We start from the raw sequence: 15,105 nt of genomic DNA, 5'->3' as shown, positions 1-15,105 counted from the left end.
ACAATTGATGTGTGCACTGATCGCTGGTGGCTGGAGGTGTGCCTGGTGGAAGCGTGCACTGCCGGCTGGAGGTGTGTGTGCCTGGTGGAAGTGTGCACTGACGGCTGGTGGTGTGTGTACCTGGTAAAAGCGTGCACTGACGGCTGGTGGTGTGTGTGCCTGGTGAAAGCGTGCACTGACGTCTGGTGGTGTGTGCCTGGTGGAAGCCTGCACAGATGACTTATGGTATCTGTGTCTGGTGAAAGATTGCACTGACGGTGTGGTTGTGTGTGTGTGTGTGCTTGCGTGTGTGGTTGCATGTGGCGGTGAGTGTGTGGTGGTGAGTGTGTGTAAGTTTGCACTGAGTGTTTGGTGGTGAGTGTGTGGTGGTGAGTGTGTGGGGTTTTATGTGTGGGGTCTTATGTGTGTGGTCTTATGTGTGTGGTCTTATGTGTGTGGTCTTATGTGTGTGTGTGTGTGTGTGGTGGACTTAGTTCGAGTTTTCGTACCCTGCACACTCACACACTGTTCACCCTACACACTCACCCAATGTTCACCCTGCACACTCACACACTGTTCACCCTACACACTCACACTGTTCACCGCACACTCACACTGCTCACCCTGCACACACTGCTCACCCTGCAAACTAACACTCTGCTCACCCTGCACGCTCACACACTGCTCACTCTACGTAATGCGAAAAGACCTAGCTCTGCCCTTTGGCCTGTGTTGTAATCGTACAGTAGGTTGTGAGTAGTTGCGCTTGATTGGTTGGGGCGTCCCCTCCTTGCTGCTCCCCTCACAGAGGGCCGTCTGCCTCCATGAAGCTCCCAAGACATGTGTTCAGCTGTTCTTTGTTTTAGCTCCTGTGTGTCAGTGCACTGTGTAAGCGCACAAGCATACCCTGCTCTCTCTGCACTCACTCTCACTCTGCACTCACTCTCACTCTGCACTCACAGTCACTCTGGCACTCACTCTGCACTCACAGTCACTCTGCACTCACAGTCACTCTGGCACTCTGCACTCACAGTCACTCTGCACTCACAGTCACTCTGGCACTCACTCTGCACTCACAGTCTCTCTCGCACTAACTCTGCACCCACTGTGACTCTACACTCACTGTGACTCTGCACTCACTGTCACTCTCGCACTCACTCTGCACTCACTGTCACTCTCGCACTCACTCTGCACTCACAGTCACTCTCGCACTCACTCTACACTCACAGTCACTCTCGTACTCGCTCTGCACTCACAGTCACTCTGCACTCACTCTGCATTCACACTCACTCTCGCACTCACTCTGCACCCACTCTGCACTCACTGTCACTCTGCACTCACTCTGCACTCACTGTCATTCTGCACTCGCTGTCACTCTGGCACTCACTTTGCACTCACTGTCACTCTGGTACTCACTCTGCACTCAGTCACTCTCGCACTCACTCTGCACTCACTTTCACTCTCGCACTCAGAGGGAGCGGGTACGAACAGCCCTAACTGATGACTGATAAAGGCACAGAAAAACTCGTCCCGACACAATAAGTATCAACGCCCACGGTGAAGCCTGCAGTGGACACTGTTAAGGCAACAGACAGACACTACTTTCAGATAGTCGCCTGGGTGATGTTTTTCAGTTCACTGTCCAAGCTGCACCCCTGTGGGTAGGACCGTCTGCAGAAACTGCTCTTCGGGCCGAGAGATTAATGCATTAATCAAAGCTATCATGTGGATGCGCACAGGCGTCTCTCTATTAATTTATTTGTGGTTTCGCTTGAAGAAGTAGAGGCCCTGGAAGAGGAGGGGGTGGGCGGGGTTGGCAGGATAGTAGAATGATGCGTGGGTAGCGGAGGACACTGGCATTAAAGCGCCGTTTGACGTGCCTCACTCACTCAGTCGCTTCAGAGCAGAACAACTCAATGAAGGGATCAGGTGGCAACTTAAATGGTAGAGACTTTTCGCAAAGAGACCACGTGCTTATTTTGGAAGTTTGTACATGGCGTTTCATAAATCTCAAAGCATTGTTAAAATGCTAGATTGTCTTAACTAGAACTGGACGCTAGGCGGCGCTATGACCCTGGCTCCTGACAAGTAGCTGCAGCTGATGAAGAGCGGCTGCCTCTGTCAAGTCCTGCAGGGCCCTGCCAGGCCCGGTCTGACACGGCTCTGTATTTATGAAGTAATCCCTGAATGTGGGGCTGGCTCTGGGTAACTAATGTGCCTATTAACGAGAAGCCCGAGCCAAGAGGTAAAACAGATAACAACAGCGAAGCAGGCATTCAACACTCAGCAACTATCCCCTCAAACCCGACTCCCCGCCCCCCGCTTATCCAACAAAGCATTACAGAAAGAGCTTCTTTAAATCAATCCACAAGCAGTTTTGAAAAAACCTGTGTTTTCACAATGTAACAACACGCAAACACAACAGGTAACTTTAAGAAGGATTTTGATTTACATTTATCGGCGTTTCATAGAAAACCTCGCAACCCTGTGTGAAAACGGCTGGTAACAAAGTGTCATTAAAATAACGAGCAGTGGTGCGCGCCCATAGCCCCGAGCCCTAAAAACAGGAGAATGGTGCACGTGTGCCCGGCATCTGACTTCAATTACCACAGCCCCTGACAGCTGGTAATTGATGAAATATAGCCTTCTGCTGCGCGTTTCCGCACGGAATATGCAGGAAGCGGAGCAACTCTCCAGCCTATGGCCTATTGCGTGCTGCCTTGTAAAAACACAGCCATGCGAGGCCCAATTGCCATGAAGTTGCCATAAATAACAAGCAAAAATCACGTGCTTCTCTGGAATTCGTAGGTTAGATTTTCGAAGTCCTCTCAAAAGGACTCTGAAGCCACACCCACTTCGTGGGATATAGGCCGAGCCCTAAAAAGGTATGTGCGCATTTGCCTGCACAACGTGGCAGGCACTGTGCACTGCCTGCCATGTCGTCCATGCGAATGCAGGGGGTACCATAGGTCCCCCCGTGTGCCCTCCCAGCCCCCCAACATCCTGGGGGTCCATAAAGGGCCCCCAACTGAGCAAACCTAATGCCTTTCCCTGCTTCCCGTTGCCATCATAATATTGATGGGGTGTCTAGCAGACACCGCCACCATAACAGCCCCTTTTCCACCCGGTCACCGGTGTGACCGGCGGACAGTCTTTCTGTCCACTGGGGTCCCCCGCCATACTAATATGAAGGTGGGAAATGGCATGTGGGCGGAGGAGAATGTCGGGCGGATCGTCCGCCCGACATTCTAATAGACCCCTTAGTGTATGGCCAAATAAAACACAATTTGGGGATTGTGGATTTCCTGTAAAACCAAATTGTGTTGTCTGTGGGCAGAGACTTTGGGGCATATATACTAGGAAACTGTCAGCGCGGTGTTAAGCCAAGAAGGCTAACGCCGCGCACCCGCTGTTTCCAAACGCAGGGATGCACCGTATTCACAAGAATATGGTGCACCCCGTCCTTTCCCTTAGAGCTGGTGCTGAATGTAATAGCCTAGCACCAATGCAGGCACTCCTGCACCATTGCCCAAGGGTGCCTACGGTGCAGGGAAAGATTGTTTATATGCAGGAAGGTCTCCCTTCCTGCACATAAACAATCAGTAATAGCATTTAGTAACTTCTGTGTGTGCTGTACAATGCAGTACACAGAGAAGTGGCAACCCGTCATTTTTTTTTTAAAGATTGTTTACGCGCAGGAAGGGTCACCTTCCTGCACATAAACAAACAATGGTGTTTGAATGTATCCTTGAGTGCTACACAATGCAGCACACATAGAAACAGCTAAAACGAGGAGAAATAAAGCATTTCTCCTCGTTTCGCTGTGTTAAGACCAGGTTTTCCCTCTTCTTCATTTTGGCGCAACCCCATATTTACGTCACCCTTGTAAATATGAGGCAGCATCAAAGTCAATGGGTGTTGTGGCATAACACCCACTGCAACACCCATTGACATCCCTTTCATGCAACGTGTGGAGTGAAAGTGTGCCTTACATTAAGTGGCTTAATGCCACCTTGTCAATAAGACAAGGCCCCTTATTGCCACAGGAATGTTGGAAAAAGTGACGCTCCTGTGGCGATACGACTTATCAATATGCCTCTTTGAGTCCCTGATCCTCATTTCCTTTATTGGGTGGGTGATTCACTTTGCAACATGAGCTATGCAAACAGGCATTTGTAAAGTCAATAGGTCTCGCCTTACAATTTCATTTCAGCATCACATGTGCACCACGATGCTCTTGTACCCCTAGCATGACGATGCATGCCTGTGCATACATTTGATGTGGTGACTATTTTGTTTGTTTTAATTTACAGTTGCAAAATAGAGGAAACCCATTATGGAGCAGTAAATAAACATTTATAAAATATGCACCAAAGGGTATTTTTTTGAGAAAGGAGTGACCCAGCATTTTGCAGGTGTCAGGCCCTCCAAACTTTGGCGGATGGGACTGGTCGCCCCCCTATGTGTCTGCGGTGTGGTAGTAACAAGGGAACTTTCATACACGGAGCTTGGTCCTGTTCTGCTTTGGATAGATTTTGGAAGGGGGGGTCAAATGTCTAGCTGAGGTACGGGCTAAGGCCCACATGCATCAAGCACTTTTGCATTCGCAAACGGTGCGATTCCTTAAAATCGGCCGTTTGCGAATGCAAAAGTGCTTTTTCAGATGCATCATCATTTCTGAATGGAATTCGCTGATTTTGCGACTTTCCAGAATGCGAATGCATTTAAGGAATCGCAAATTTGCGATTCCTTAAATGCAATGCATCATTCAGAAATGAAATTGCGAGAACAAGGTTTGGAAGTGCAAATTACCACGAGGTTGAACCTCGTAGTAAATTGCGAAAAATGTTTAAAATGTACTAATTTACATTTTAAACGATGTCATGTTACAGACACACATGTCCTTAGGACATGTGTGTGTGAAACATCCATTTCAAATTACATTTCGGGGGTGCAGGGGGGGGTCCTTTGGACCCCCCCCTGCACCCATGAAATTTTCTAAGTGCCATTCGCAATTTCCATTGATTCCTATGGGCCTTTTGGCCCATAGGAATCAATGGGAATTGCGAATTCGCAATTTTGAAGTCACAAAATATTTGCGAGTCGGTAAAAATTGCGAATTTTACCGAATCGGAAATATTTTGCACTTTCCATGATGCATCCCGTTTTGCGAATCCATATTTGCGATTCGGTAAAATTCGCAAATTTGGAAACGCAAAACGGGAGTTTGATGCATGAGCCCCATAGGGTCTTCCCAAGTCCTCAAAACTCATCTTACTGTACAGTACCAATGGGGTGGTGGCTACAAATATAAGCAACATTTGCTGTTTCTAGGCCTCACACTCACTAAATGAGATACAGCCAGTCTATGGAAGGTGGAACGCCCACCCCACTTGGGCACATGGAAGAGGGGAATGGATTTCAACATGAGCTTGGAGATACCGACTTTTAAGGCAAGACCACAGAAACATTCCAAAATATGGCAAAGATAGACAGATTATAGAGGTCTGACTCTGGAGACTCACCCTACAATTGATCACCAACTAGATGCAGAAATGATGTGCTAAGGGCAAGATTCAGACACCACTCTCAAATCCATTGTTCATACATGTGAAGGGTAGCCATGGGAGGGGGTGGGGGCGACTCAAGAGGATAACTGCACAATGTTCTAAGTTGTTATGTTCTGCTTTTTCTTTTTGTCCACTGTCTTTTTGACGATGGTCCATGACCTGGACATTCAGTTATATTAATGTACAAATACAACTACTATATCCTGTATGGGTCCAGCGTGACCATATTGCCAAAATCCAATAAAATATGTTGTGGAAAAAAAATGTTAGGTTACCAAACTTTTCTCTAAAAATTAGTCCAATGAGACAAACCAAACGATGTTTCATGAAAGGGCACAATGCGCGAATGGGGGCCACTTTTTTGGGGACTGCCCCGGCCTTATTACAATTCCCTGCCCTGCTGCATGAACACACACACGCAGCCTGCGCGAGAACCTCCTGAGCTGTTTGTCATGCCCTTACTTTCCCAGTAGTCAACTCCTCCAAAAGTTTGCTACTGCCCAGGTTATGGACACAGTAAATGGTAGAACTGGGGGGCTCCTTAATGTCGATTCACCGGAGGCCAGACAGACAGGTAACTATGAGGGTGTGAGGTCTCTCTTTCCATCTGGCAGAAGGGATTCCAGTACAAATCCAATGAAATGCTCATCCCTGTTTTAAAACCAATGCCTGAGACCAGAGGAACACCACTCCTCATGGACTCACAACTTTGCGCCCTGCCGGAATCTCAGAGAGGCCAGGCAGGGCCACAGGAGGGCGAGCATAATATAGGCAAAGCAATGATATATCCATAGCACAGTCTCCTAGGCTCACCAGCGAGCTACGTTTGTTGGAGAGCACACAATACACAGATTAAGCACCGATTCTGAGGCTGTTTTTTTTAAGCCCCTCGTGATCCCTATTATGTGTCAGTGAGCGCTGTATGAGTGACTAATGCATTTTAGTGTGGTGTTGCGGACACCAGCACTAAAATGTGTTTATCTAACCCCTGAGGTGTGGTACTTGGCAGGGCTGCCTACATGCCAGTCAAGCGCAACCAGAAGACCCCAGTCAGTGCTTAATACTTCTTGGCACTATTTACAATAAAAACTTTTAAAATGTGTATCTGCGTGTCCCCTGAAATGTTGTCGTCATTTTGATGTAATTTTGTTCAATAAAATTCCATCTATTTTTGTAAAATGGAGTGGGATTGTTATTGTGCTGTGTTTTTGACTTTCTAACTGTTTTGGTACTACAAAATGCTTTACACATTCTCTTAAATTAAGCCTGTGTGCTTTGGGCCATAGCTACCAAGGGTTGAACTCAGGTTTAAATTACAGAAACCTTTACTGGACCAGTGACATTATTGCTTGATGATATACTAAAACAACCTGCAATGACCACCATTGCAAAGTTAACAGAAACACAATGGTTCTCATGTTTGCCTTGCACTCAATAAGGAGGTAAAATCTGATAGCAGAAATAACTTTAGAGTTTCTCTATACCTGACTTTCCAAATTTAGCATTTTGGGGAAAATAGGAGTCATGGTGTGCAGCAAAACATCCTGCAACAGGAGTGCTGTGGCGCATTTTATTGAATTTAGAATCAGCATATCGATAATTGTTTTCATAGGAGAAAGAGGCATAATTTTGCTTGCAGATATCCTATTTTGCCCTGATACAGTAAAGCCACATCATATAAGGGAGCTTATGGCTAAACCTAAACTGCATGTGCCAGGTGGCAGAATGAGAATAAAATGAGATTTCCTATCATGTTGGCGTTTGTGTGGCACTCAAAATAATTGCCAGTATATAGGGTACAAGATAAACGTAATTGCATGCCAATAATAAACTAGGCTTGCCTCTTAGGTCAAAAAGTATACACATCTTCGGGATGCTAAATGTCATATTTAATGAAGCTAGGACTTATTGAAAACTAAGAAATACAAAGTCTCAGTAGTGTTCACTTTGTATGCAATACCCAGAGTAAAAATATTGTGTAATGGTATGACAAATTGAATATTGGGATTAAGAGGCAATGTTCAACATATATAAGTCTATTATAATTAATATTTTGGAATATGTGTAAAATTAAGTTTGTAAAGAAGGCAAATATTTCTTTATGTAGTTTAAAAACTTTTAAAATACAAAGAAGGGAGCAGTTTCTCTATCAAAAGGGAGGGGAAGACCCTGAAAGGTGGATCAAATGGTCCAGTCAGAGGGATCCCGGGAGGGGGGATCCGAGAGATCAGATTAAAGTTCCCTCAGGCACCCAGTAGGGTGTCATGCTTCATCATATGGCGCTCGTCGGACCGGCCCTGCAATGCCCGATGGGTCCCTCAATGAGCGCTCTTTGGCATAGATTTGTTTATCTTTAAGCCATATGATGTGTGCAAGTGAGGGGTTGTGAGTGTAGTGCGGTGCATGAATGGTCAAATGACTCTAAGGGATTTCTAAAGGGTTTTAATAGAGTGGTGGTTCCCTAGACAGAATAAAAACAAGAGAGCTATTGACTGTAATAATTTACTGTGATCGCTTCAGTGCGTGTTGATTGAAGTCAACATGATTCATGCCTTGATGCCTGGTGGGTCAGTAGCATTTCATCAGGACCAGGTAAATAACTATACTACTAAGGAATGGAGCCCAGTAAATAGTGTACGGCCTCCACTGAAATAGGTTAATACTGCACCTACTATGGTGCAGGAAGGGGGATCCAAACCAAATATTGAGAGAGTGATGCTCCTTAGGGGAGGCAGAGGAATACGCCTTGCTGCAGGGAGAAAAAGTAGACCTTGCGGTATAGTAGCTGGGATCAACCCCCCTCTGCCGACCTACCGGTCACTGAGGAACATGGGTGCTGGGCCTCTCTAAAAATCGCTCCTCGACTCTCCTTTGATTATCTATTAAAATCCTTTGCCAAGTCTGTAGCCTTTTGCTTTTAAATCTCCATAACCTGAGCAAGAACATTGAGCTACCAAATGCCCTCATCTTCACAGTCCGAGAAAGGAAATGTTAACACAGGTCCTCATGTTAAAATCAATTTGCCATTAAATGTTGCTTGAAGTTGACCCTTTGTCTTTGAACATTAACCAAATACTGCAAAAAACAAAAGTATGTTTATTTCTGATTCCTCTGCTCAATTAATCAAATATTATCTGGGGGTGGAGCAGAGTCTCCTGCGCCCCAGTTCCAGCTTCTGGCAAGGCAGCTAAAGCTGTCTCTAGGCTAGACCTAAAACTTCGTTTTTGAATGTAAACAATGAAAGGATACATGTCATCCAATCAAAAGACAGGTTAAGAAGCTATGCTCCACGGGAGAGACATACACAAGAAGAAGGAAAGCCATTGAATAAGAAGCACACAAATGCTACTGACAAGAAATCTATCAATGGTAATCAGTGGGTTGACCCAAAGCCTACTGTACCTATTGGTATTGTCCATAATAGATCATCACAACAAACAGCTAAACGCTGTCCATGGGCAGAACCTAACACTTCGCTAAATGTGACCTCTCGTTGACCACAGACACAAAAGCTTGGGCAAAAAGCCGACCATTATCCTTGGACGAAATCTGCCCAATGTAAAAGGCTGTTATTACAGCCTCTGTATACATATACTGAGCAGCCGCGGCTCGTGCAGGTAAGAGCGGTAGAGAGGTGGAGCCGTGTTAGAGGGGATTCGACAGACGACCACGAGCGAAAATTAAATAATTAATTTTCCCTTGTTGTCGTCTGCCGAAATCGCCCCCCACCTGACCCCACTGCTTTTACCTCGACGCTGATGGGAAGCCATTAGCACTCCCTTTGCAGAGGACTGAGGTAGAGAGGAGGACTGGAAAGTTAGAGTGGTTAGGGTCAGCAAATGAGCTCCTCAGGATGTGTCCCTCTTTCCTCAAGGAAGAAAGGGGGGATAAATTAGCCGCTGATCTCCTTTTCCTGCCAGAGGCCCAGTTCACAAGTTATAAAACTACAAAAAAGCTAAGGATTCTGGAGTGTTTGCCACTTTTTGGAGAGTGCCCGGGCCTAATTGTGATCCCAATCCGACACTGTCCGGATAGTGAAAGTCAGCAACTAAGGCACCTGATCGCATCTCTTCTTGTATCTTAACCAGAGGTGCAACTAGAGACAAATTTCGGGGGGGTGGGGGCTACTAAATATTTCGGGGGGTGGCTAATCCTTCCAGCAATAGGCAGAGTGGAGATGCAGGGGCTCTAAGAAGGGGTGAAAACACAGCAAAACCTCCTTAACAAGTAAATGGTCTTTTAAAGACCTGTGAAGTACTCGCGTGGGGCTGCAATAAGACGGTCGCCAGCCCGGGAAGCTGTCTCAGCCCGGGCTGACACACGGGGGGCTGATGCCCTTTGAGCCCAATGGGCATTGCGCACCTGGTCTTAACCAATGGCAACTTCTACTGCTGAAGTCAAAGCATGCACAAATTGTCCTGAATGCATATACAATTTGTAGCACGAAAGTTGCAAAATTTGTGGACATTCTTCTTCGTAGCACGATATTCTTGTAACTTCTTCAGGTACTGCCGTTTTTACTGCTATATGGATATATAAAATGAGGTGAGGACATCCCTGAGCTGCCGACTTCGGATCCAGTGGAGGTAACATTCTATGATTCTGGGCAAATCACTTAATCTCCTGGTGCCTACAATTCAACGCCTTGAGACCCTCACGGGTGATTTGCTGTGCTTTGCAAATCCTATTTCTATCTACTATGTTCTATTCTATGGAATCAGATTGATATCTATACTAATATAATAAAGAGAGAGCCCAAACCTTTGAGGCGGGTTATCTCAGGAACCACAGCACCAATCACAACACCCAATACAGCTTTGGAAAGGGCAGTTTCAACAGAAGGACATAGGCTATGCAGACGCCCACCATATACATTTAAAAGGTAAAAGAACCGTGCCAGCAAAGTAGTCCCTTGTGGGCCTGTCTGCGTTGTGCTGTGGGCGTGTGCTGGGGGCGTGACAAATGCTGGGGGCGTGTGGTACGTTCCGCCCTTCATGCCATGTCTCATATTGTGTACTGTGGGCTTGTGCTGGGGGCGTGGGCGTGTGCGGGGCGAAAGTTTACGGAAAAAAAAAGTGTTGTGCCCAATATTTCATTGTTTTTTCTTCCCAGGTTCTGTACATTCCAGCTCTGGGTGTCCACCCTGCTCCCTTTAAATACCCCTGCACCCCATAATCATAACCCACCCTTACTCCTTAAAATACCCCAAAACCCTTAAACACTAACCCATCTCAACCCTGTAAATATGCCCTGTACCCCAAAACCCAAACCTATCCCTAAAAATACCCCTGTACCCCAAAACCCAAACCTAGCCCTTAACCCTATAAATACTCATGTACCTCAAAAGCTAAACCTACCCCTGAACCCTAGAAATACCCATGTACCCCAAAACCCAAACCTATCCCTGAACCCCAAAACCCAAACCTACCCCTAAACCCTAAAATGCCCCTTTACCCCCAAAACCCAAACCTAGCCCTGAACCCTTAAAATACCCCTGTACCCCAAAACCCAAACCTACCCCTGAACCCTAAAAATACCCCTGTACTCCAAACCTAGCCCTGAACCCTAAAATAACCCTGTACCCCAAAACCTAAACCTACCCCTGAACCCTAAAATACCCCTGTACCCCAACACCCAAACCTAGCCCTGAACCCTAAAAATACCCCTGTACCCCAAAACCCAAACCTAGCTCTGAACTCTTAAAATTCCCCTGTATCCCAAAACCCAAACCTACCCCTGAACCCTAAAAATACACCTATACCCCAAAACCCAAACCGAGCCCTGAACCCTAAAAATACCCCTGTACCCCATAACCCAAAACTATATCTGAACCCTTAAAATACCCAAACACCCCAAAACATATACCTCAGTACCCCAAAACATACACCCCTATACCCATACTTACCTTATCCAAACATTTTTAAAAAACATGCTTTTACCATTCATGCATTTACAACGAATTTCGTTGTAAATGTATGCGTGGTAAAAGCATATAAAATGTAATGCCATGCGTTATAATGGCATTGCGGAGTCAAGGTACTTTCGTAATGAAAGTATGCGGAGTAATGGTATGCGGAAAGAAGGTTGCGGAATAATGGGTGTTTACCCTCCCCCGGTAAGTGCATTGGTGGCACGGCGGCCCACATCTCCAGCAACATACTCATATTTTTTCACCACCCATTTGAAAAATGCACAGGTCTCTCTCATTGATGGCCAGCACCGACATTCACTTTTAGACACACCTCCCACCACAAGTTCTAGAATTGCAAACTTTAGAGCTGGGGAGCTACATTTGAATCTCGGCATCAGCTCAACATCCTGTGATTCCAGGCAAATCGCTTTGTCTCCCCGTGCCTACCACAAATGAATGTGTTCTTCTGTAATGTAAATTGTGCTCATGCCATGTTGTCGAGTTCGCGCTATATAATATTGCAAGGAAAAATAAAGTAGGGAAACTGGAGTTCACACACTACTGAACGCGCACTCTTAAGTGCATCAGCAGTGCGCTGTGAATCGGAGCGTTTCACAGGCCTGTCACAGATAAGAAATGCTATCAAAACGAAATCCTACAAAACAATATACTACTGGCCGACTGCAATTCATACCCGGACAACGTCGGGACGGGCTGCTAGTATTCTATACAACAAAGCCATAGTTTTTGCTTTTTTATCTTATGCAACTATCAACGATTGGCAAAGCCAATAGTACTTGTGTGTTATAGGTGTAATGTTACTTGTTGCATTATATATCTGGATGCAATGACAGATGCAGAAAATTACCACTCGGGCGGCACACTATGCTAAGCACAGATTTTTAGCATAAGTGTTTTAAGCCCCGCCTTTAATCACATCGGGAACGCCCCATGCTAATAAGGAAGGCTGGCAGGGCCAGACAGAAATGTGCTAGGCAATTAATGACATGTGAGTTTTGCACCAATCCGATAAGCCTTTTAAGGGCCCCCATCTGCCAATCATGATTTCTCCAACGACTTCAGTAGTGTCAGAGATCTGAAGTTTCCCAGCTCCCTCAGCGTGCAGCTGGTCAATGTAGCACTTGAACTCCTTAATTTAAAATGACACGAGCAGGACCGCAAGTTCCAGAAAAGAGATTTGGACAGAAGGTGCAACTCGTTCATGGGCCTAGTAAACTACGGAGCTCGCTAACCAAGTCCGCCTCTGACACATAAAATGGCTGTGATCCTAGGTTCAAAGGTCATCTTTACTTACAAGTCACCAAGGAATAGACGTGGCCAAACTTCGTCGACGTGGTTGCACGCCCGCCTCCCCGTGGCCAGCAGCTGCTCAATATCTTTCACCGTTGGGGTCGAGCCTTCGTCGGACCCCGTGGAGTCCGCGGCGCCCCCTTCATCTTCCATGCCACCGGCAAGGGTGTGTCCGCAGTCACTCACTGACTGCCACGCCTTGGAGCATGTCTCCATGCCAAGGGCCTGCCAGCGTTCCCAAATGCCACTTGTATTTCTGGAGACACGCGGCAACAGGTGCCCGCGAGAGTCACACTGCACTTTGCAATTTAATCAACGTGAAGTTACATAATTCAGTTTTACTTCAACCTGCCAGCTCGTAAGCATATCGCTATTGGCTGGACTTTCACATGGTGATAATGCCGGCCGATGACTGTGCTGTTTACTCTTGAAACAGCTGATGGGTACGGCGCGAAACACTGCAGAAATAGCACTGTATGCAACTTGCAGGTGACATGTCACATTTTATAGACACATGGTGTGGCGTAACGGTCAGAGCTGTCCGCTTTGGAACTGGGAAACCGGGTTCCAGTTTTGGCGTCCGGTGATTCTGGTCAAATCATTTAATCTCCCTGAGTCTACAAAAAAAGTTTAATCTGTCCTTGTTAATGTAGCTAATGCTCCTGCAAGGCTCTCCAATACCTTCCGGTCGAATTCATGCTATATAAAACTGCCAAACAAACACAGCATTTCAATCTTTCACGATCGCTGGGGTGATTCAAATGACATTTTCCACATATTATTGTAAGAAAGGATGACCCTTGATGATGACGTCCTCCATCGTACCCCAAACAAACTTCAATATGTTAAAATAGGCAATACTGTCTCAGAAGTCACACTTACACACTAACGCCTTTTCTGAGTGCGTCAATGCTCCAAGCCTGGCAGTTGGCCTCTATACTTTTAATATTTGTTTTGAGACATTAAGAAAAATATTACCAGCTGGAAGTATCATTCTACCAATATGGTTATGGTTCTCCACCGTAGATAAAAATGGACTGCACACACAATCCACACACTAACCATTGCATACACAAGAGCAAACATGGATCAAGCAGCTGTGCTGGGTCATCAACTATTTTGGATTGACTGCATGTCTTGTCTTGCATGTCATGTCTTCGTGGTAAGAAGGCAGTGTTTGCTGCAAACACTTTTGCCAATAGTCTCATTAAAGCACATTTCTGGAGGAGGTACTGTGTAACAAGAATGTGTATATTGTCTGCATTGCATTGTGTTGTGGAAGTGATGTTTTGTATTGTTTCTTGCACCATTCTGTATTCATGCTGCATTATTTCAACATGGTTTCAGTTGCAAAGTAGTTCTTACTGTAAATTGTGTTAAGAATTTTTTGTTGTATTGTGTCCTGTTATGCTAAAATTGTGTTATTATGTAGCTTTGTGTTAAGTTAAGTTCTGTTGTTTACAGTGGCGTAGCTAGATCTTTGGCCACCCATGGCGGTCCCTTCGTCTGCTGCCCAATTGAAGAGCGGGGAATGGGTGCTGGCGATTGCCTCCCTGAGATGGCAGGTAGAGCGGGGCGGCTGCCGCACCCAAAACTCGTGCCCCCCACCCCCCTTGCTACGCCACTGGTTGTATAGTTAACTGATATCAACAAATAGTGTTATAGTTCCAACCAAAAGCAGCCCATGCCTTTAAGGTCTCATGGCTCCCGCTTCGTGGTGCTCTGCAAAGTGGGTTTACACCCTCCGCATGCTCACTTGTAATTGTCCGGGCCTGTACTAGGGAATGCACCATGCCATGTTCTCTGCACCTCCACCTGGTGTTGCCTGGGCCCAGGAATCATAGCAGTAGCTCTGAATGAAGACTCACATATGGTTGGCCAAGAAGGAGATATCTGACTGGGAGTGGGCGAGCATTTTAGAATACCCCAAGAAAGTGACACGAAATGCAAAATTTTATTTTATACAATACATGGTCCTACACAGGGCCTAGCTTACACCACACCGCCTTCAGCAGATGTTCCTGAACACACAGCACCACTGCCCCCGATGTAAAGTAGAAGGAGCGGACTTAGTCCACATGTTATGGTCCTGCCCACGCCTCAGGAAGTACAGCGCAACACAGAAACAAATCGGAGAAACAGTCGAAAAGTGTCTGTTAGGACTCCGCCGACGCACCACCTCACAAAAAGTACAGTTCCAGTTTCTAGACCCAGCTTTACTTCTAGCTAAACGGCCCATAACAATGAGATGGAAATTGGTCACACCTCCAACAGTGCACACCTGGCACAGCGAGGTGGTGTTCTGGGGGGGAGCAGAGAGCGCAGCTATCCGGC

General features: G+C 46.2%; 1 protein-coding gene across 3 annotated transcripts in view; it reads right to left on the bottom strand.

Moving 5' to 3' along the window:
• The window catches only part of DUSP13A (dual specificity phosphatase 13A), a 106,375-nt gene extending 93,300 nt beyond the window's left edge, over positions 1 to 13,075 (bottom strand). For 2 of the 3 annotated variants that reach the window (XR_015295885.1, XM_086921811.1), the window contains exon 1: positions 12,776 to 13,075. Coding sequence is in view for 2 of the 3 variants with exons in the window: in XM_086921811.1 (XP_086777937.1) it covers positions 12,776 to 12,987 (212 nt within the window). In the remaining variant the exon portion in view is untranslated. The remainder of the gene's footprint in view (positions 1 to 12,775) is intronic. The other variant, XM_086921813.1, reaches the window with a different exon arrangement.
• Between the last annotated feature and the right edge of the window lie 2,030 nt (positions 13,076 to 15,105).

Source organism: Lissotriton vulgaris, chromosome 5, assembly GCF_964263255.1.
Source record: "Lissotriton vulgaris chromosome 5, aLisVul1.2, whole genome shotgun sequence".
NCBI lineage: Eukaryota > Metazoa > Chordata > Amphibia > Caudata > Salamandridae > Lissotriton > Lissotriton vulgaris.
The sequence above is the reverse complement of the archived record's forward strand: the minus strand, read 5'-3'. Positions and strand labels throughout refer to the sequence as shown.